General features: G+C 39.0%; 1 protein-coding gene across 1 annotated transcript in view; it reads right to left on the reverse strand.

Annotated features, from left to right (window-relative positions):
* Window positions 1-5,259: 5,259 nt before the first annotated feature.
* MAGI3 (membrane associated guanylate kinase, WW and PDZ domain containing 3) overlaps window positions 5,260-23,711 on the reverse strand; it is a 245,060-nt gene continuing 226,608 nt past the window's right edge. The window contains exons 17-21 of the mRNA XM_052637951.1: window positions 15,949-16,051; window positions 15,086-15,212; window positions 14,078-14,221; window positions 7,870-8,008; window positions 5,260-6,369 (exon numbers count right to left, since the gene is read on the reverse strand). Coding sequence (XP_052493911.1) covers window positions 5,273-6,369; window positions 7,870-8,008; window positions 14,078-14,221; window positions 15,086-15,212; window positions 15,949-16,051 — 1,610 coding nt within the window. The 3' untranslated portion in view covers window positions 5,260-5,272. The remainder of the gene's footprint in view (window positions 6,370-7,869; window positions 8,009-14,077; window positions 14,222-15,085; window positions 15,213-15,948; window positions 16,052-23,711) is intronic.

Here is a 23,711-nt window from a genome sequence, read left to right on the forward strand (position 1 = left end):
GCCTCCTACAGTTGGTTCTCTAATGTGAATGAGCTTAGAAATATGGAGACTTTATCAGTCCTACTTAAACTCTTCCTGGCTTTCCTGTACTGGCCTCCAAGCCCCTTCATTTCAGGCCTGCCTCCCTTTCCAGCTTCACCTCCTCAGTGTCTGACAGGCACACTCCCTATGTTCCTTCAGTACACTGAGTTCTTTCTTGTTTCAGACTGTGCCTGGAACATGCTTTCTTAAGTTCTCCCCTAAATGGCTTCTCAGCTGTCAGTTCCTTAGCAGGACCTTCTCTTGTTAAAGTAGTTCCCCATCTTACCCTTGTTATCAGGTATACAGCTCTGTCCATTCTTCATGGCACTTATCAAAATCTGATTATTTTGTTTACCTTTTGCCCCTTGTTTCTGTCCTTTTCCATTCAGTGTAAGTCCCTTAAGGCAGGGATTTTTTGTTGTTTTTCACTCCTAGGTCCCCAGAATGCAGGAGAGTACGTGACCCCATAATAGGTATATAATGTAAATGTGTAGGATGAATAGACGTAATTTTTGTTTTTTTCTGTTAGGGTGGAAGAGTTGTGCTCTTTGTGCTTCATTAATTCCTGTATGGTAATTTCTAGAAACTTGGACTTTTGATCCACCAAAAGGAATCATACTTTAACATTTACCTGTTACTGAGAAATTAAACTGAGATGTAAAAACAGAACTAGATTATACCATTCATACATTTGATTGAAATATTAATAACCGTAGATGGATAAGAGAAATACCTGTTCACTTACTTTTATAGTTTGTTGTTTTGGGAAAGAGTCTCTCCTAAAATTGCCATGGAGGGGTAACTTCAAACTCCCTAAATCTGCACATTATGCTTCATGTATAATACAACCACCTTGAAAAGCTGAATAACCAGATACTTTCTTAATTGGGGTATGGTTTTCCTTTCAGAGACAAGTAGAAAAATTCTAAATACCAGGCTGTCCTACAAAGTAAAGGTTATGGGCGGGTCTGTTTTTGGTTCATTGTATCTAGAGGTGGGGCTTCCCAGGTGCTGCTACTGGTAAAGAGCCCACCTCCCAATGCAGGAGACATAAGAGATGTTGGTTTGATCCTGGGTCAGGAAAGTCCCCTGGAGGAGGGCATGGAAACCCACTCCAGTAATCTTATCTGGAAAATTCCATGGACAGAGGAGCTTGGTGGACTACAGTCTATAGGGTCACAAAAGGTTGGTCACGACTAAAATGACTAAGCACGCGTCTAGAGGTCAGCGAACCTGTGCACTCCACAAACAACTTTCAAATTAATAAGATTCATTTTAGAAATGTCTTAGATGTACACACTCTAATGGTGCAAATGGGTCTAACTCTCCAAACATAGTGTATGACTTGGGATTATCAGGAAGTAAACTCATTATCAAGAAGTAAACTCCAGGAGATGGTGAGGGGCAGGGAGGCTTGGCGTGCTGCCGTCCATGGGGTCAGAGAGTCGGACACGACTGAATAACTGAACAACAAAATTTGTTAAGCTTAATCTTGTCTATGCAGGTATTGACTAGTTTGGTCGTTTAAAGTAATCCTTTGCTTCTTGCAGTTATTGGTGTGCATCTTGAATAGTGAAGTTTGAATTTCACAAATGTGCAATAATTCCATACCTTTCCTGCAGTACATCCTGCGCCTATATGCTGTAATAAGGTATTACTCAAGGTAACAATTACTGTTTTATATTAAGGACAAAATAAGCCTCTTGACTTGTGTTTTCACTAATAGTTCACTTGGCTTTAATACAAACATTGTATAATAGACAAATACCCACAAGATTCTTTGGAAAAATATAGGTTCAGGCTAAATTAAAGCACTTGGCGATGCTTTTGTGTTTTAATGTATATATGAGAAAGGTTCAGAGTTCTTTAGCAGATAAATTCTACTCTTCATAAGCCTTCATACTCCTCTCTTACTTAAGGTTCTACTTGCACTGAAACATTGAAAACATATCCAAGTTAGTGAATATCTTAAAACTAATTCAGTGAACTGAAGCAAAGATTATAGAGTTGATGTCATAATTATGCTGTGCATTAACCAGTCATTGTACTGCTCATAAACCTTAATAGCATGAAAAATAAAAGAGCTGCCTAAATAAGTAAATATGTTACTGTTTAAAAGTACAAGCAGTTCTCAGCACTGGAGCATGCCAGGATGATGTAAGAAGTTGCTCTGATGAATTCTTCATGCCAAACTGAATCATCACATTTTGTGACTGAAGTCTGTTTACACCAGTGTTCCTTAGTTCTCGGAGCTCACTCTGGATCAGACTTCAGCCTAAGCACATCTCTGTGGAGGTCAGTAGTTAAGACTGTCACACAGTTTAATTTGGGTATTCCTTGCTTTCTTAAAACCCCATTCTCTTTGAATGTTGGACACAGTAACCATGAAACTCTTCATTAATCCATGTTGAAAAGCATTTGACTTTTTCTAAATGAAAACATCTGACTATTAAAAAAGGAAATGATCAAGATGTGCTCATGTAGAAATAAAAAAATCACATGCTTTTCTATTTAAGAAGTCTTGGACACAGGAGTTGAGTCTGTGCAGAGGCTACTTGGTCCAAAAAATTTGATGTGAGTTAGAAGACAACAGTATTACAGGCTGTTACTGACTTCTCTAGGAAGACAGTGTGATGGCACCCCAGAGCATCTGTGCTGCTGTGGTCAGTCCACTAAAACAGCAAATGGTTTCGGTGCCACTCTGTGGGCTTTGCCAAGACACACATCTCCATGATGGAGCCTGGAAGCCAGAGGTTTAGGGTCTATTTTCAGTATGAGTTGATGCAATGGTAGGTTCAGGAATTGATTTTTCTCCTCAAGAGTATTCAGTTAACCATGTTCTTAAACTAGATTTTAGGCATTATTCATATCAAGAATTTCAGTGAAGTCAAGTCAAAACACTTCACTGTATAAGTAAGTACAACCTGTGGTAAACAAAATGATTTAAAAATCATGTGAAATGCCACACAACCTGATGAAATAGCATTTGTGGTAACTGGACTTACATTGCTATATCCATTAGAAATGTCTAATAATTTCAAATAACATAAGTACTTTTCTCTCCCTGACAGTGTAAGAAAGGATTGGGGGCGGGGTAACAAATTATTTACACAAAACTATTTTCCTTACAATGAAAGGTATGAAGTAGGTATAATGATATTCAACTCAAACTAATTCTAAACTTTAAGTGTATTTATAGATAAAAGTATAGCTATACAGGTAAAGTCATCATTGTAAGAGTCTGCCTGATTGTAGGACTTTGAATGTTTGTTACTCACAGGGATAAAAATCTGAGGACTCAGACCATGATGAGAATTAGCTCCACAAGCAGAAAAACAGTAAGAAGAAATGCAAGTCATGAAGTGATTTTTGCTTTTTTAATATCTATATAAAAAATAACGAGCGATTTACAGATCTCTTTCTCTAATCAGAACCTCAAGTGTATATATAAAGGTACTGTACAATATATAAACATTTACAACCAGTACATCCATATTTTGCCTAGCATTCCAAGGCCACATTGCTAAGTCAGTACAGAATCAGTACAGTGACCGGTTACTTAGAGAGGAAAGAGCCACATCAAACTGACAACAGATGACGTCAAAGTTATGTCACAGTTAACAATAAAAATAGGATTTTTATCACTAATTGTGGACTATAGGGAAAATAAATCATTTCTGTGGTACTAAATTCTTAGCATTTATCAAGCCTTCTAATTTGTCTCTATTCAAGTAGTTACAATAGGTAGGTAAATATACTTCTGGATGAAAAGGGGGTTTCAAAAAATCTCACTCCGGGAAGAATGTCTTATCTACAGGGGCTTCAGTTGTTATATTAAAGAATTTCACAGTCAGATTCTGAGAGGGAGGGACCTGAACATGATGTGTTTCACAATAACAAGATGAACTGAGGGTGAACAGCGTTCAAATACTCCAGAAAATGATTTTATTCTGAGAATGTTCCTTTATTTATAGATGCTACCAAATGCTAGTTTTGGGGGCTGAAAAACCCGGATCTGTTTTATGGAGCTAAAAACTGTTAACCACCTTCCAATAAGCATCTTTAGTTAGACCTTAAAAAAGAATTCTGAAAATTTGTACAAGCTAAGCAGACGTTTACTCTTCTGTGTTTAAATAAGTTAATATAGCTAGAAATTAAATAAGATCTCGTAATGTCTGCCACCACGTTTGTCCTCAGTTGCTGAGCTCGTCTCAGGTAAGTTCTGCTTCTACACACCTGAACTCATACAGCTGCTGCCAGATGGTCCTTCATCTGGCAACGGACTGTGAAACTTGTGATTTAAGTCTCTCTTCAAATATATATTATGCTATAATGACTAAATGACTTAGCATTAATAGTTCAATCAAAATATCCAGAAACACAAATTTGGATTTCAGAAATTTCAAATAGGAATAAGTGATATTTCTACATGCCTCTTGGTGGTTTCATAATAAAATAACAAATAGAAGGGTGAACTGAGATGGTTTATCAATTAGGGTTGGATAACACAGCAGGAGGTGAGCTCTTAAGTACTTTCTCATTTGAACATTCATCTATAAGTAACACCTTTAACAGTTACTTAAATGCCTTACCCAGCTGAATTACAATAAACAAAATCATAAAGTCAGTATTTGACTACATTTTTTTTTCTTCTTTCCAGTAGTGATATTTGGGAGTTTTATTCTTAAATGGGGACATCATCAGTAGCTGTTAGGAAAGGTAACTGTCATTTTTAATAATGAGTTAACTGCCATCTTTAATAATGAGTTAACAATCTCTTCTTCTGCAAGGGCTCAAATATTTCTGTCTGTAAACATGCAACATGCTATTGAGAATATCAACTTCCAAGCCAAACCTACTTTTTTCATTACTGTGGAAATAGCTGAGTGAGAAGGATAAAATAGACATGATACAGTAGATAACTTGGCACAAATATAAAATGAGTTGTAACCACGTTATGAATGTCAACATGTCATTTGTTCAGACACTCATGAGGACGAGCTGGGTATCCTGAGCAGGGCATGTCCGATGAGCACTGGGATTCAGCTCCCTCCTGAGCGCAAAGGGGGACAGTGGGCTCTTAGCAATTACAGGCCCTTCATGCAGCGTAGGTAACCTGATGGTCAAATTAAAATGTCCTTATATGTGTTTCAGAATTTCTGGAAAAATAGATTTTGGTGGGGGTGGCGGGAAATGCTGCTTTGTTCTAAGAAAAGATTGCAACTTGTTTTTCTTTGTTTTGTACTAAAGGTCACAGCCGCTTCTCAGCCACACCAGGGGCGCCTGTGGCTCTACTCGCACTTGGTACCTTCCAGGGTCCTGGAGTTATTGCTGTTTTCCTAGCGGGAGAACCACTTTCAGGTTTGAACCCTCTGCTCTCTTTGCTTTTGTCAGCCGCCTCAAGCTCTTTTCTTTTGTGATCTTCCGTTTTGCTTAAAATCATTCTTTCGTCAGGTTCCTGCTTTAGCTTCTTCTCTGATATTCTGACATTTTCTCCTGTTTTATCTTTACTAGAACTCATCTGTCCGGAAGTTGCTTTCTTGCCTTTTTCATTTTCTGGTATTGCCCTACTAGTAATGTTGTTAGTCTTTTTGGATGGAAGAGACCTTTCATCCACTCGCTCGCTTTTTTTCTCTGGAGACCTGGTTCTGTTTTTTCCAGGCTGACTCTGATTTGCATCTCTCCCGAAAACACCTGATCTTTCTTTTGCATCTGAGATCTGCTCAGCATTGTCGCTAGCATGGCCCCCTGCTCTTCGACTCGCATTTGACTGGTCTTTGCTGCCTTCAGTTTTTCGCTGCTTCTTTGGGCTTGAAGACCGTCCCCTGCTTTTTCCGCAATGATCCTGTCCAGAAGCTGTCCCGACGCCGAGCTGACTGCTTTTATTCTCGCCTTTCCTGGGGCTGAGTGAGCGATCTCTGGGTCTTCTTTTGGGGTCATTTTTTAGAGGGCTGGGAATCTTTTCTGCATGTTCTTCCGGATATTGATTGGCTGACTTCTTGGGACTAGCAGACCTGCCTCTTGGTGTGATGCCATTTTCTGCTTTCAGGAGATTGTTCTTATCACCATGCCCATGACTGTTGGGTGGGTCCCTTTTATTCACATTTTTATGAAGAAGAGACTTATGTTTTATATCAGACTGATTTTCATTTAAAGTGCTTTTCTTTTCAGGCACAGTGTCCTTTAATTCTTCTGCCTTTTCACATATCTGGACTTTCATCAATGATTCTTCAGTTACTGGCACATGAGACTCTTCAAATATGGAAGCAGAGTGTGAAGATGGGTGACACGGTGACTGTTCATCATAAATCACATTGGAAGATGTAGGGTTATTAATATCCCAATCACCTAAAAAAAGTGATTTTGAGAAGACCATTTTAATTTTAGAATTATAAATAGGAACAATTAAGTTTTGAACTTTGATAGCCATTTGAATTTTACTGACTGCTTAAACAGACTGAGTATTTTATAAAGTTCATGTATATCTCTCTCTATAAAGGCAGATGTATACAGACAACTGTACTTGTACATGAAAGGTAGGTTGTTTCTTATATATATATATAAAGTAATAGCATTCGTTTTTCTAATTACTTTTCATAAGTGTGATAATATATGATGTGTAAATTCTTTATAAGTAGTAAAAGCCCAATAAAAAGCTTAAAAGAAATAACTAATAAAATTGGACCAAATTATCTGGTCCAAGCAGCTTACTAATTTAGCTATTATTGATGGATATAGCTTAAAGATTTGCCAAAATCCACTAATAAAGGAAACCAAACTATGGTAACCAGAATGGAGTTCATGGGCATTTGTAAATAATTCTCTTGCATTAAGCTGTTAAATTTAATGTCAAAAGGAAACTGAAAAGTGCAGAAGATAGAAGTAGATGTATTTAATAGCATCATTTTTAATTAAAAAGAAAAAAAAAAGGAGGAAGTGATTTACAAGACATGCAAATTTACCAAATCTTTTTAAGGAAAGACCAAGAAAAGCCCTGAAAGCCTTAATGTTGCTCAGGTTTCACGTAGGAGCACAGACCGGTAGGAGCCAAACCTGAAGAAGGAAGAGAGAAAGCCTAGGACTGTGTAAAAAAATACATCACAGCGCAGTTAGCAAAGCTGCCACTGGGGACGCATGATTTACAAGCAGATGATGGAAGGTAATACAGTCAGAGAATTATAGACTGGAAGGGGCCTATAGGAGATGATGTCTACACTTCACCCACAAAAGTTCTACAGGGGGAAGGAAGGAAGCTGGAAGGGACAAGGACTAAGTGGTGTGGTACTGTCAACTAGTGCACTCAGCAGAAAAATGGTGATTTTCTAAAACTGTGATATTTCAGAAACATACAGTGAATCCAAGGGAGTTTAATATCAGTACAGGACTACAGAAATGGTCCCAGGTCCATATCTTTGTCTCCAGGTAGCACCATAGGTAACTTGTTTTTGACGAATGACCAGAAAAGCCTAAGGATCCTATGCTGTTCCTTAAGAAAGAAACTCATCTTACTACAGGAGAAAAAGTAACATTTGAAGAGATTGCAAATGGTTTTCATGACATTAAAATCCTTTGCCTCTCATGTTCTTATTTTCTCCAGGCACATTTCTCTGCAAAAGCAACTATGTTTTCTATTAAAAGTAGCTTAACATATATTCTGTTGCAATAAAAGTCCTGTATGAGGTCACTTATTTTGTAATATTATAGTAACTATGCTATGTAACTAACTTTAGATGGTTCTTGTGGTTACCTCTGAATTAGCTATTAATAGTAAAACATCTGTCCCTTCCAAATAGATGTTTTTTCCCTTCTGCTGCCCCCTCCCAGATACAGGCAAGCTACTTTACTTACCGTGGTCAGGTATCAAGCCAGTTCCTGGCCTCAACAGAAGAAGAACTTTATTTCCACCAGCCTGAATGAGCTCAATTGCTCTAGTATGTGTGATGCCTTGTGTGGGTTCCCCATTGATTTCAACAATCTGGTCACCAACCTAGGCGGGAAATATTCACAGAAACAACAAATGAAGTGATACGTCCTCCTTCACTCCTGTTCTGTCATCCCTAGAGCCACCCAACTCTGCTGAAGAGCCCTCATTTGTACAATATTTAACCTGTGCATGGTGCTGTAAAGCTAGAGTTGAGGAGTTGGACAGGTGGTAGCAACAGGAAGAGACAATGTCTGGTTTTATTTACATGATGAAAGTTTATACGCCTAGTAAGCAGGATCTGGGCATCTTGAAATCAAGAATCAAATTCCAAGTTTTCAACCAAAGCTTAAGTGGTTGGAGAGGTGAAGACTCTCTGACCCACATGGTCCCACAGAGCTACCTTTGATTAATCTGCTTGTGAAGGGTACTTTCCAACTTTAGCTGAATATCCTAAAACCTAGGAAGGAGGCTTCTCATCTTGGAAGCCTCTCCCAGCCTCCAGGGAGAACTGCCCACGCCTTCCTTTGTGTTGCCACTATGCCCTATACACATATGAGGCATTATGTAAACATTTCTAGATTAAAGCTAAGAAAACTGAGCTTGGAAAAATGCATGCTAATCTGAATACTTATTTAAAACCAATTGCTGGCTTACACTAAATGACTTCTGTGTACAGTGATTTCCCTAGAAAACAAAAGCTCAGATTGGCATAAAATGCCTCCAGTACCATTGCTATTTACTAGAAATGTCTGTAGTTACTTGAAAAGGAAAAGTACAAATGACTGAAGTATAACTTTTTCAAAGGACCCGCTTAAAGACAATGATGGTAATGATTTTAAAATATGGTCAATTTTAAACTGTTATTTCAGGGTGACAAGCAACTGAAGGGTACTGGTCTCAAAACAGAAAATCTGACCAATGGACAATTACTGAAATTCCAAAAAGCAATTCAAATATTTGCAAGAGCTAACTAAAACAATGCAGAAATAACAGAAGAGGAGGCAGTGATTAAATAACAAAGGTGGGCAGGACAGCTCTGTGTCCACAGCTGGGGCAGAGCACAGTGACTTGGAAGCTGGGTTTTGGAGGTATTGTAATGTCTGTGGTTCACTTCCGGCTCCACCTCGTCCCAGCGGAGTGGTCTCATTTTCCTCTCTGTTAGGTGGGGATAACATTTGTACCTACCTACCTCCTGGGGTTTTGGGGAGGATTTAATGAGATAAAAACATGGTTATACAACAAGCACAAATGTTAATTTTCAAGTGATCTATTTTTTGGTTTTCAAAAAAAAAGATTTAAAGTGTATTAGGATGAAGATTTAACTGTAGACTGCAGCCCATTCTATACAATGCAAAAATTTTTCAAATAAGACTACAGAATAGTTACATTGCCACTTATAAAAAAAAAAAAGATAAATGGAAGCTCTCACAAGACAGATGGATTTAACATACAAAGTAGAAAAAAAGCCAAAGAAAGATAATAATAGGATGAAGAAAAGTAATAAACATAATTCATAAAATTCTTATATCCAGAACAGAATATATATATATATATATATGTGAAAAAGTCAGTACCCAGATTTCCTTAATAAGTGATTAGAGAAAAATCATTTTCATGAGGAAACACAGATGATGAATTAGCACCAGGTAATTAGGGAAATAATTCCTCTGATAATTAGAGAAATGAAAATTAAAAGTAGATACTATTTGGTGCATGCTTTGGGTACATCTTGTAAAAACATGACTGAGGTTATAATTAGTTTCAATTATATCTTTGGCTTAAATTCTCTGTCCAAACCCGCATATTCCTTATTCTTTCAGCATAAGTAAACTGCTATAAAACTTGTAATTGAACAGCTTTGCCACCAGATGTCATCTGTGTTTAAATTAGGGAAACGGAGAGGAGGCCCTCACAAGGGGGAAAAGTTCTAAACTGGACTATACAAAGCTAAGGATAGAAAAATCACATCTTTGAGAGGGAAATGTAACCATTCTTATAAGTTTGTTACTTAAAAAATTTTTTAATGTGATAAGAATATAAAAAGTGAGGAATACACCTGTTGATAAAAAAATTCAAGGTCAGGTTTTTGTATTATTGAAAAATAGAATTGTGGGGGATACAGGAGAGAGAGAAATGAAGAGAGGAAAAAATTAGGATAGGAAAAAAGTATTCTTTAAAAAGCCACTTTAAGGCAGTCTTTCAAGTTTTAAAACATCCACTAATGTATTAAAATGACAAAATATTTTTAACACATTGCTTACATTATCTTGCAACCCATTAAGAAACTAGATGCCTCCCAAAGAAATTGAGTCCAACGACATGAGCCGTGGCCTGACACGAAGGCCCAGACCCGGCTGCGCGACAGCAGACCTGGGTCCCCTGTGGCTGTGACTCAGCTTCCCTGAGCCTCAGTTTTAATCTGCAAGTGGGGGTGATGCCACCTACCTCAGTTTCCGTGAGACTAAAACTAATACAAGTGAAAACATGTGGTCTGGAAGATAGCATTCATATTAGCTAAATCTGTTTCTGTTCTATGTTAAATATTCCATCTATTCCCTAATATGAACTTTTTCCATTCGGTTATTTCTCATTTCGTTAGCCCAGAACCTTTTTTATTCTCTCTAAATCTTAATAAGGTTTAAGGACCAGCTGAAGACTCACAATATTTACAGATCCTCTCAACATCTTTCCATCTGTATAAATAGTTAACATTTTCTTGTTTTAGGGAATTACACTATTAAACTTTATGAAAGAGCAAGCAGTGTAAGTCCTGTCTACCCAGCGATAAGTTCTGGGGGTTACATATTAGAGAAGTTCTCTCATTGTCTGGAAATATAAACTGTGCGTTCTATGCTTTCAGCAAATATGTCTGGCACATCTGCTGTCAATATTCAAGGCACTGCCTCAGGTGCTGCAGATCCGGGAATAACAGGCACAGGACACAAAGCAGTGTCAGCCTAACAGAAAAGATGCAGGGGAAGAGGAGAGAGGCCAGAGGGGAGGGCAGGCAGGATGCCCAGGTGGCTCCACATGCCAGTGTCAGCTGGAGGTAAACGCACCTCCTTTGGGGAAGTGGTCACCCGAGTAAGCTGTCCTTTACAACAAGGCTCCCGTGATCCTTACACCAAGTCAAGATTTTGATAATTTAGTAGCCAGAAAAAGAATTCTCTGCAAAGCTGACCTATTCGAGTTCAGAATAAACCCAGGCATAGCGGTAATAGCTTGTTTTCTTTTGTTTTCAAATTTCAGAGCTTTTTATATAAAAGCTGATTTAATCACAGAATTCTAAAGCTTCTGTTCATTATAAAGAATAACATGTTTTAGAAGTAGACTTTGAATCCTTGAAGGCCTCCTTGCTTGCCTTTTATTTAGTGAGATTGGCGTATCTGAGGGTTGAAACCAGTATTTCAATTATATCCTAGTTTTTGGCTTAATTGGATTGTGATATTAAACAATGGGAGGTGAGTTTTTTTTTATAACTCCAGATTTAAACAACTAAATGCTTATTTTTAAAAAGGCAGGGAGTTGAGGAGAAAAAGGATGAAGAAAACCAGAAATAAACATGCCATCCCCATAAACAGTGCCTCAAACTGCTGTCACTGAAGCTTGAGAGAAGTGTGCCTGGCCATGTATTTCACATGTAGATCTACGTTTTGCAGGTTAGGAAGCTGAGGTTCAGAGATGCTACCCAACTGTACACAGCTGTAAGGTGGCAGAATTAGTTTGATCCTTGTCCTGTCTGATTTCCAAACCCATGTTCTCCCCACTTTATTAACTGTCTCTCTAAGAAAGTGAGATACCAGGGCTTCCCTAGTAGCTAGGATGGTGAAGCAGCCGCTTGCAGTGCAGGAGACCCAGGTTTGATTCCTGGGTCGGAAAGATCCCCTGAAGAAGGAAGTGGCAACTCACTCCAGTATTCTTGCCTGGAGAATTCCATGGACGGAAGGGCCTGGTGGGCTATTAGTCCAGAGTTGCAAAGAGTCAGACACGACTGAGTGACTAACACACAGAAGAAAGTGAACTGCGGTAAGAGCCAGCAGCCCAGCTTTGGCCACACCGAGACTCTGGCCGTCAGCCCTCTCATTGCCATCAGCACCCTCCAGCTCTGCTTCTGCTGCTCTGCATTCTCACTCTCCTCGTCTTTGCTTCCTTCTCTAGTTGCACTAATGACAGGCCTTATACAGAGTCCTGCCCCAGCCCACAACTCTCCAAATCCTCTCCTTGAGTGAACTCACCCATGGAAAAGGCGTCAGTCGTCACTTCTGTCTGGGAAATGACAGCCTGGAACTTTACCTCTGGTACTAATTGCCAGGTAAATATTTACACCTGCTTAACTGGCTGGTCCTTCAACGTGACTACAGCTCAGTACATCAGTCTTCAGCAAACCCTTTCTCCCACTGGCCTCCCTGATGGTTTTCTTACAGTACAGACAGGGTGAAGCCTCTAAGCCATCCTTTGCTCTTTCTTTCCCTTCATCCTTCACTCATATAATACTTGTCAGCCATCTACACTGGTCTTCTCTTCATTAACAGTTGATCCCACAAGCATCATTTCACTTCCATCCAAAGTATTGGGTCAGCCAAAAAGTTTGCTTGGGTTTTTCTGTGAGATGTCACCGAAAAACCAGAACATTCTGGCCAACGCAGTATTACCATCCAAGCTACGCTCCCACCACCATGACTGGACGCCTAAACTTAGCTAAGCTATCCCCTCATCCTTCCGGCACTCCCAGAGACTGATTTTATCAGCGCATTGCTCTGAAAGGAACTCTTGTGTTAAAAACCGGTGACTTTCCAGTGTCTTGGGCCTACATATTGGTGACTAATCTACTTTCATATTCCCATTTTCTTCTACTCCCCTGTGTATTTTCTAAATACACTCGGTAAACTTGACCACTTGCAGTCCCCTGTATACGACGTGGACTTCCTTCCTTTTGCTCATTTCTTCAGCCTGGAATGTCTCCTTACTCTCTCCCTATTTAAGTCCTCTCAAACTGTCCAATGCCACCTATTCTATGAAATTTTCTCTACTTGTACTCACCTTTCTTTGAACTTACAAAGGCTAGTCCTTTAGAGAAAGGATGGTATCTTGTTTTGGGGGATTACTCGTTCTCCTAACTCACTGAGTAGCATATATAAATTCTTGGGTAAAGCCAACACGTAATACATGTTTATAAAATGAGTCCTGGGAGTGGAGCAGTGATATGGATAATGGAACACTGCAACCACCCAGAAGACTTTTCTGATTGTTATTAGAATATACCCTCTAATAATCTGTGAGGGAGGGTCATTTGCCTAATTAGCTTACTTAGTTTAAAAAAGAAAAAGATGGAAAAGAAAAATTCCTCTTTTCCTGATGCCTACCGGTAGTAGAAGGAGGAACTCCAAAGCTCTTTTGAAGTCACAGAAGGCTTTTAACACAAGAGTTCCCCTCAAGAGCAATACACTGATAAAATCAGTCTCTGGGTGTGTAAGGATGGATGAGGCGATAGGTAGGGGGAAGGTTGTCCAGATTTTAAAATTTTTACTTATAACCTATCTGAATACCAGTGAATTAACTATTTCTTTAAAAATTGAGGCCAGCAAATATCTTCAATGTAAGATTCCTCTAAGTAACAACCGGAGAGGGAAGGAAAATATCTTTTTGCAGATCCATTAAACAATCCATCCTGAAATGTCATGAACAAAGGTTCAGAGAGTCCTACAAATGATAATAAGGTCAGAAGAGTCATGCTTGTCAATTTTGGGCTACATCTAGAAGTAGCTGAGAGAGAAAGAAAAATCCTGGGACTCTTGTTTCTTGGAAGAAGTAGATGATTCTTTTTCATCCTGGCTTTCCCAGGATGAAAGTATACTTTATTTATTAATCCCTTTGCCCTTGCATGTTGACTATGTAAGTAAAATTGATTTTTTTCTTACCAAAGTCAAGCTGGTGCAACCAGCCTAACTGCAGCAGAGAAGAGCACCCTGCAAAGAGGAAATGAAATCACAACAAGTATCTGCCTTTCAGGTTTTAATGATGGAAAGACTTGCTTCATAGACTCAAGAGGTTTCTGCATTCCTTTTAATCAACCATTTTCAGAAGTTTCCAGTTTCCAGACTGGAAAAGGGTTGCAGACAGAAGCCTACTCACGTGAATTCTGCCGTCTTTGATGGCAGGACCATCCTCGGCAAGACGAAGGATGAACAGCCCCATGTTGTACTCCTTCCCACCCCTGAGGCTGAATCCAAAGCCCCGGGGGCCCCGCTCCAGCTCCACTGGATAACAACCAAGGCCCTAGAGAGAGAAGTGTAAGAAAAACAAGTCTGCATGGACTGCTTTATTTACAGTTTGAAGAAGGACTACTTTTATGGCTGGAAGAAATGATTTATACTCTGAATATGCATTTTTATTTTAAAGAATTGAAGTATAGTTAATTTATGATGTTGTTAGTTTCAAGTATACAGTAAAGCGATTTAGTTACGCATACACACACACTTATATAAAACTGTTCTTTCTCAGGTTCCTTACAGTAGGTCCCTGTTTACCTATTTTACATGTAATAGCATGTATATGTTACCTTAAACTCCAAATTTATCCCCCACTCTCTGCCCCGCTATTTTCTATGTCTGTGGGTCTGTTTTTGCTTTGAAAATAAGTTCATTTGTATCTTTTTTGATTCTACATATAAGTGATCCCATATGATATCAATATGCATTTTTGTATTATAAAGAAGGGATGTAAATAAATACAGCCAAAATAAATTTGAAGGTTACATGTTTTCTCTACTAGTTGGTCAATATACAATAGAACTGAAAATAGAATTTTGGAAAGTGTTTCCTTTAAGTAGATTTTGACTAATTTCCCTGAAAAAAGAAAACAACAACAAAAAAACCCCAATCCTACTTTGATTAGCTAAAACACTGCTATTTCTCTGTACTTAACCAAGGGTTCAGATTTTTCCAATAGAAGGTAAACTTCTCTTTCTCTCTCTCCTTTCTCTTGTGGATACTAACAGAATGCCAAACACAAAGTAGGTCCTTAGGAATGATCACATTTGGGAACAAATTCATCTGAACTGATCTTCAGTTAAAATTCATCAGGGTCAGTGACTCAGCAACAGGAAAGACCAGCCTGCACCTGGGGGGAAGCCTCTGGTACCTGACTGTGCCGACCGCCTACGACTGAAATCGTCGCGGTGTCAGGCTGGGCAAGGTGCTTGTGGTCAGACCACGAGTGTCTGTAGGAAATGGAGACGTCTTTTCCAATTTCACCTTCTGTGGCACTTCTACAGGAGAGAGAAATCAAGTCATTCTTAGAACTGAGAAAAAGGAAAGCAGCCTAAACGTAAAGGTAGACCAATTTCCTTCCCTTTAGAAGCGGAACCTTACCATTCTCCCGCTGAAAAACTGCTATAAAGACAGACTGTCTGAAGCAGAGAGATGCCAGGCAAAAACTGGCCATTAACTGTAGCATGGCTTAAAGTCTACCAACACCTCCATGCTGGGCTTTTTTGTTTTGTTGTAAGGGTGTCTTAGCACATTTTACATCAAGGAAAACCGCACTCAAGTCACTGAACCGAAGGGCAGATAGGCTGACCTTGTCACAGTGAAAAATGGCTCTTCTGCGGCATTTCTAGAAATTTAGTTTTTGTTTCATGGATAATATTTTCAACAAAAGGAAAAAATAATGCACAACTACTGCTCAGGTAAGTCTGAGAAGACAGTAATCCATGTGGGTCTAGGCTTCTCTTCCAAAAGTGGAAGGACCAAGGGCAGCAGAGTAGGGGCTACTGTCACACATTCTAATCCCCACTTGTCAGCAGAATGGATGCTTACCCTGCACCCTGGGCCAAGGCTGGGAAGAGGGAGGAAGGGACAGAGGGACTGGAGGATGGAGGTCTCGTCTTGACCTTACTGGCTGGCTTCTGCATAACTGTGTGGAGATCGGGGTGCATGGGCAGCTAATGAAAAGTGGGGAGACAAGGAGAGAAAAAAACCATAACCTGAGAAGACCAGCCCTACCTGTCCCCAGGTATGTGGTTGGCCTGTGACTGTCCCATAGGCCTGTGCTGCAGGGCTGGGCTTTGCCTGGCGGAGTTTGTTCCTGATGGTGGACCAAGATGCTCTGTTCAAAGGCAAAAATGAGAGAAATAAGAATTTGTACATAAAAATGTGGAGGCCGAGAAGATCTATGAAAGTGAGACAATAACAAGTTCCCAACGGTAGGGACTGTTGTCTGCAACTGAAATGTTATGTCTTTTCCCCTGTGGCTTCTGATGGATGTTTATGGAGAAAACCGGAATCATTCTTACTGCACCCGCTTTCCCTCTTTCACCGTTGTTTTGGTCACCTTTCCACCCAACATGAAAACAGAAGTGAACACAGTCCGTCATTATTATTGAGAGGATGGAGCTCCAGGAACTTATAACCAATTTATGGGTTTCCCAGGCACACTGCTCATAACTGGTAAACTGCCCTAGGTGACAAAGACAGGTCTTAAGAATGCTGGAACACAGAGGCCAGTCTGGAAACCACACACATATCCTTAACCTGCAGCTTCAATATAGCAGTAGTCATTTCACCTGACTCTAGAGTCAGAGACAAACTTAGAAAATCATCCTGAGTGTTGACAAATGTTTATGAAGATTTTACTGATTCTGTTTTGTCAGAGCACAAATGAAATGAAAAAAAGAAACATTTGTTTCTGTATCCTCAACAGCTCCAGAACTGTTGTTCCTTAACAGATTTCATAACTAAGCTGAGTAACTGCTTGCATCTAGAATTAGATGCCAATTCATGGGAGATGACAGTTAAAAGACACTCTTCAGGTTGTTCAACTTGCATTTTTAAAGCTGAAACTTTCTAATGTTTTATCGCACCAAAATTTCAATTCATAGGCTAAAGTATCAGAGAGAAAAAGACTTCCTTGGTGGCACAGTGGGTAAGAACCCGCCTCCCAATGCAGGGGACAAGGGTCTGACCCCTGGTCCGAGATGCCGTGGGGCAGCTGAGCCCCTTGTACCACTACTACTGAAGCCTGTGCACCCAGAAGCCTGTGCTCTTCAACAAGAGAAGCCACAGCAATGAGAAGCTGGGCACCACAACTGGAGAGTAGCCCTTGCTTGCAGCAACTAGAGAAAGCCTGCACAACACAGTGAAGACTCAATGCAGTCAAAAGTAACAGGAATTTTTAAGAGAACACAGATTAATGATCAAGACCACGAACTTTAGAGCAAGACTGATGGGGTTTAAGCCAGATCCCATCATTTGCTAGCTGTGTGTTCTTGAACACATTAACTTCTCTGTGCTTCTAATCATCTCATCTATAAAAAGGAATTGCAGCTACCTCATAGGGTTATTAAGTTACTATATGCTAGAACAGTTCCTGGTATATTACTATAAAAATGCTTCTATTAAAATGATCATATGGCTATCATCATAATCGTCAAAATGATGTGGGCTCTATTTCTCTCAAGATGCACACTCTGAAATACTGACCTAACTTCAGCAAAAACGTCCCATGTAGGGGCCATTTTTAGGTCAGAATCTGTAGAAACTGATAAAATCTGAATCTCAGAATATAATGAAAGCAGAAAGGCTGATGTGGAAGACAAGGAATATGAATGGTTAGGAAGCAATTTCTACAGAGAAAATGGGCTTCAGGGTCACTAAGTGCGTTGCTCTTTTATGGCTTGGATTAAGTTGTTTCTCTTCAAAGTTCTTGGGACTAAAAACATAGATAAATAATTTATTCTTATTTAAGAACTTCTAGTAACTGAAAGCACTCTGAAAACACAGGCCAGAGTATAAACAGTGGTGGGAGGACAGTGATGGTATCTGGCTAAACTGTGGCAGCCCCGGAGGGTTTCTGATGCTCTGACTCTGCCTGTTGGGCTTGTGTGTCTACATGGGTTTCAACACCATGTACCAGATGTACAGGTGGAGGCCCAACTTTGCAGAACTCATCCAGAGGGTTGTCTTTCCTCTTTAAAGTGAAATGATCCAGGGAGAGTGGAGCATGAATTCTTTTAATTTTAATTTTTGGCAGGGGTGTGACCTGGAAACTTGTCTGTTGTGCGTTTATTCACTATCATGAATTTAATTTCCCTAATTACCTTAACAAATTACTTACACTGGCCTCCTCAACCCCCAGTCTCATCTTTATTCTGCCTCTTGGACTCCAGTCCCGGCACAGACACTGAAAAACGCCACGGCCTTGCTTAGGAACCTATGGCAACTTTTTATTGCTCCTAAGGTACTATCCAAACCTGTCACCTGGCACTCCTGGCTTCCCAGTTCATCACCTGTTCAAAAATGTCATGTCCTCTGTGAAATCTTACCTGGCTCCCTATGCCCACTTTTCATAGCAGTTACCACATTATGTCAGAGTTGGGTTGAATACCTGTCTCCTCTGCTAGACTGTGGACTCCATGACTGCAGGAACCACCCTCATTCACATTCCTGCATCCATTAAAAAGTCCAGAAGTGCTTTCACCCTTTGCTTACTGGGCATGTCAATTTCTAGTTACCTGTCTCTAAACTTGAGTACTATTATAGAGTTGAATTTTGTCATTGTAAATTCATGGCTACTATCGAGGTGAGAGAATCTGCTGGGAAATATTATATCTATCAGTGAGATGACTGAAAGATAACTGTACCTTTGTATTAATTAATCCAACTTTCTAATTTTTTTGGCTTCACGATCTTGCTAGAGGAATGGGTATGTAACTTCAGAGCAGGACAGTATAAATTCTGATCAATTTCAAATTTTCCTCTACCTTCTCCTAAGGATAAGAGACGTCACTTCTAGGCAAAAAGCACCACAAATTGATGCTTATTCTTACATGTTGTTTTTTGCTATCCTCTTCAAGATTAAATAAACTTTCTATCATTAGTATTTCTTTTAATTTTTAGTCCTTCAAACCATCCTATAGAACATCTCCAATATATGTGTAAAAGATATTCTACTTCTCAAAGTTAAATATTTATTCCACGGTATCAAACAGGCCTATGTTTTCACTGAATTTTATCTGAAAATTCTTCAAATAGTAAAGCAATGGGTTAAGAACATCTTTACCTCAATGAGAATTAAACTTTTTCTATAGTTTCTACATGTATCTACTTAAGAAGAAGTGTATTCAGAGGGCTTCTCAGGTGGATAAACACAGAATTCCACAGTTAAAACTATAGCAACAAACATCATAATATACTGGCACTCATTTTACCAAGAATAAACAAGAACCTTATGAGAGCAGGTTCTTATGTGTATATGTGCACGCACGTGTGTGTGTGTGTGTGTGTGTGTGTGTGTATAGAAGAACCTTAGGAGAGCTTCTTATATGTATGTATGTATATATACACACAAATTCTTAAAAATTATATATTAAAATTATATATATACAATATACGTATAGATAATAATAAACCAGCAGAATAGGATAGAGAGCACGTTTAAAGAGGAAGTTAACATACAGAAGAGATGGCTCCACAAATCAATGAGGCAGTACTACTGTCTAATAGCTGGCACTAGAAAAACTGGCTCACTCTAAGAATGAAAAATAAAACTGGATCCTTCCTAAAACTATATATAAAGTTAGGCTCCAGATGGATTAAAGACCTAAATGCAAAATTAGGCATCTAATAGATGATAATGTAAGGGAAAGTCTCTGTGCTATGGGGTGCGGAGCAATACCTTATTTTAAGCAAAACTTCAAAAGTATAAGCCATGAAGTAGGAATTGACTGATTTGGTGACATCTAAATTAAGAATCTGTATAATAAAGGGAGCCATAGTTAACGTTAACATACAGATGACTGGAAAAGGTATTTGTACTTTCTAAAACTAAATTTGGCTAATGCCCATCTAATTCATAAGGAATCTCTAAATGCCAACAAGAAGAAGACAGCAACTCCACAAGAAAAATAAGTAAAGATTCTGAAGAGGCAATCCACAAGAAGAAAAACAGATGCTCAAATTCATGGGTAAGCAGAGAAATGCAAATTATCTACCAATGAAGTAACACTCTCCATACTCTACCCTAGCCAACTTGAAAGCTGGATAAGGCCAAGTATTGGAGGAAGGGATGTGAAGATAAGGAACCCTCAGTGTTCTGTTGGTGGAAACATAGATGCCGCAATTACAGAAATCTGATAGTACAGTACCTGGTCAAAGTCAGCAATTTCTCTGATCAATTTCACTCGAATAAATTCTCACACAGTTTTATAAAATAGATATATGAAAGTGTATGAGGATAGCTGGTGATAATGCGGAGCCGGAGACATTGTGGATGTGGCTGTCTGTTGGGGAGTAGGCAAGTAATGAGTGGTAAATAGACAGTACGGAAAGTGGTCAAGCAGTTAAAAGCAATCGATATGTTTACCCAGCAACCTGGATACATCCTGAAGGCACATAATGCTCTGATAACAAAAGAACAAGCGACCAAAGAAAAGATCAATGAATTTAGACTACATCAATGTTAAACTTCTGTGCATCAGCAGACAATATCAAGAAAGTGAAAAGATAAGCCACAAAATGGGAGAAGAGACTTTCAAACCACATATAAGGATCTAAAATCAGAATATAAGCCTTATAATTCAACAATAAAAGAAACAACCCAATTAAAAATGAGCAAAGAATTTGAATAGACATTTCTCTGAAGAAAGATATGTAAGTGACCAAGAACACATGAAAAGACAATCTCATTAGTCACCAGGGAAATACAAATCAATACTGCTACTACTACTTCACACTCACCAGAATGGCTTACACACACACACACACACACACACACACACACAAGAAAATGGTGAGGATGTGGAGAAATTAGAAGCTTCATACATTACTGGTAGGATTACAAAACAATGCAGGTATTGGGGAAAACAGGTTGGCAGTTCCTCAAAAGGCTAAGGATGAGTTACTATATGACCTAACAATGCTACACCTAGGTATATACCTAAGAAAAATGAAAACATATATCTGTACAAAATCCTGTACACCATCGTTCATAGCAGCATTTTTCACAATAGGAAAAAACCCAAGTGTCTATCAAATAATGAATAAATAGGGCAAAATGTATATACACATAATGGGATGTTATTCTTTAGCCATAAAAAGGACATGAGTGTGTATGTTAGTCACTCAGTCATGTCCAACTCTTTGCAACCCCATGGACTCTAGCCTGCCAGGCTACTCTGTCCATGGGATTCTCCAGGCAAGAATCCTGGAGTGGGTAGCCGTTTCCTTCTCCACGGAATCTTCCTGATCCAGGGATTGAACCCGTGTCTCCTGCACTGCAGGCAGATTCTTTACTGTCTGAACCATAGGGAAGCCCAGAACGGGCATGCTACATACAATGCGGATGAACCATGAAAACATTTTGCTAAGTGAAACAAGCCAGACACAAAAGGTCACATAGTATATAATTCCATTTACATGAAATGTCTAGCAAATCCTTAGAGAAAGAAGTAGTGGTTTCTTAAAAGGGTGATAAAATGTTCTGGAATTGGTGGTGATGCTTGCACAACCTTATGAAAATACTAAAAACCACTGGTATAGCTTAAAAATAATGAATTTTATAGTACATGAATTATGTTTCGTTTAAAAAGAAAAAAGATACAACAAGTAAATGCCATGTAAGATCCTTCATTGGATCCTGTAACAATTAAGTGACAAAAAAGAAGAAAGCACATGGTTCTGAGGGGGGAAAACAAAAACCCAGCCTAAAATCTATAATACAGTATCATTTATACAAATCAAAAATAAATGCACACACACAAAAACAGGTATTTTAAAAGACATAAGAAGAGGCACATAAAACACACTGGCATAACTGCCAGTGGGAAAGGTGGGAGAGAGAGAGTGGAGAATGAGGACACGTGAGAGCAAACATGGATAAACGGAAAACAAAAAATGACTACCAGAACCGTTCTGACATCGTCCTTGTAACCTTTGGTGCCTTGGGTTCACCATTAAAAAAGAAACGAACAAGAACTGGCACAACGTCAGAAATCAACTTTGAAAAAGAATACATTTAAAAGATTTCTTCAAGCAAGAACAAGCGGGCCTAGTCAGTTTATGATGATGAGAAGGAGCCGCTGTACGGAAGAGCGGGCAGTGTTGTGGGAATGCCACAAGCCAGAGGGAGTCCTGAGTATGTTTGAGGGTTTTACACCATACATGACATTTGACTTGGGAACTTGGCAAAACCAGCACAAATACTGAATTGTATCTAGCAAAAGGGGGAAAAGAAGACGAAGGAAACGAGTCCCATCTTTCCAGGTGGCTGTCTTTTATCAATTTATAGTGAATGGCTATGGAGAGTCGGGGAGAGGCAACACGTGGGAAGGAACGAAGCTCTGAGGTATTGATCTGAATGTGTGATTTCTAAGAACAGCTGGTGAGTTATAGATATGCATCTGACTCTTTAGTGCAGTTAACAGACTTTATATGGACTACAAAGAGAAAACTGGACCGCTTACAAACGCCATGAATGGGATTTTACGGACAGAAGGGACACTTCCTATTTTTTCTTAGTAAGAGATTCTGAATGTTCCCATAGTTTAGTAAAACTTACAGAGAATAATGGAATAAGGTGTAATCACTGAAATGTGATTTTACATGTCAAACGTGATTGTATATTTTAAGCGGCTACACCTACATTTGAAATACACCTTAAAGCATGGATCTCCACCCTTCTAATTTTCCTAAATTTTGACTGGTATTACATAAGAAGTCTTAAGATTTCCCAGTACACAGGTTTAGAAGTATCAGGACCAGAATGTCAAAGTTAATCTTTTTTTTTTGCCACATGTTGAGGCTTGTGAGATCTTAGTTCCTGACCAGGCACTGAGCACACGCCCACAGCACTGACAGTACAGAGTCCTCACCGATGCACTGCCAGGGGATCCCAAATTAACTTTCCAAAGAAACATGACTGAGTACTTTCGGACAACCTTTTAGAGAAAACACCATCAACATTAAAGGGTAATTTTGAAAAAAAAAATACTAATATCATTCAGCAGTAGAAAGACCACTTTTTTCTCTATCTCAGCTACTGTTAGTCAGCAATAAGATGTGTACTGATACTGAGAGTAAAATTGAAAAAAATTTGTAACAAATTGACAGAACAATGTTCTCATTTTAATTATTTACTTTTTATTATATTTTACAAAAATGTTGGTCTATGATGAACTGGGAAAAAACCACTGATGCTTCTATATGTGGTTTGAGAAATACCGATCTATACTACTGCTGATTCCACTACTTCTAGCAGTTTCTATCACTACTGCATGCCAAGCATGGTGATATAAATGCACCACATACATCATTCTCAGAACAGCTCTGAAATGTCATTTCCTGTTGCACTGAGGCCTGCTTTTCTTTGTGGGTCACAGAACAAATTTAAGGCGAAAAACCAGGCTATAGAGATCATGGTAAAGAAACTAAGATAAATCTTACCAGATTCATATTAACAATAAGCTTCATTCAAAAATTTTTACTGAGCACAAACTATGTGGCTAACACAGTTCTGGCTCTTGGGATTTAGCACCAACTATGATAAAATCTTCACAATAAACTGTGGAAAATTCTGAAAGAGATGGGAATACCAGACCACCTGACCTGCCTCTTGAGAAATCTGTATGCAGGTCAGGAAGTAGCAGTTAGAACGGGACATGGAACAACAGACTGGTTCCAAATAGGAAAAGGAGTACGTCAAGGCTGTATATTGTCACCCTGCTTATTTAACTTATATGCAGAGTACATCAGGAGAAACGCTGGGCTGGAAG

This window comes from Budorcas taxicolor, chromosome 3 (genome assembly GCF_023091745.1).
Source record: "Budorcas taxicolor isolate Tak-1 chromosome 3, Takin1.1, whole genome shotgun sequence".
Classification (NCBI taxonomy): Eukaryota; Metazoa; Chordata; class Mammalia; order Artiodactyla; family Bovidae; genus Budorcas; species Budorcas taxicolor.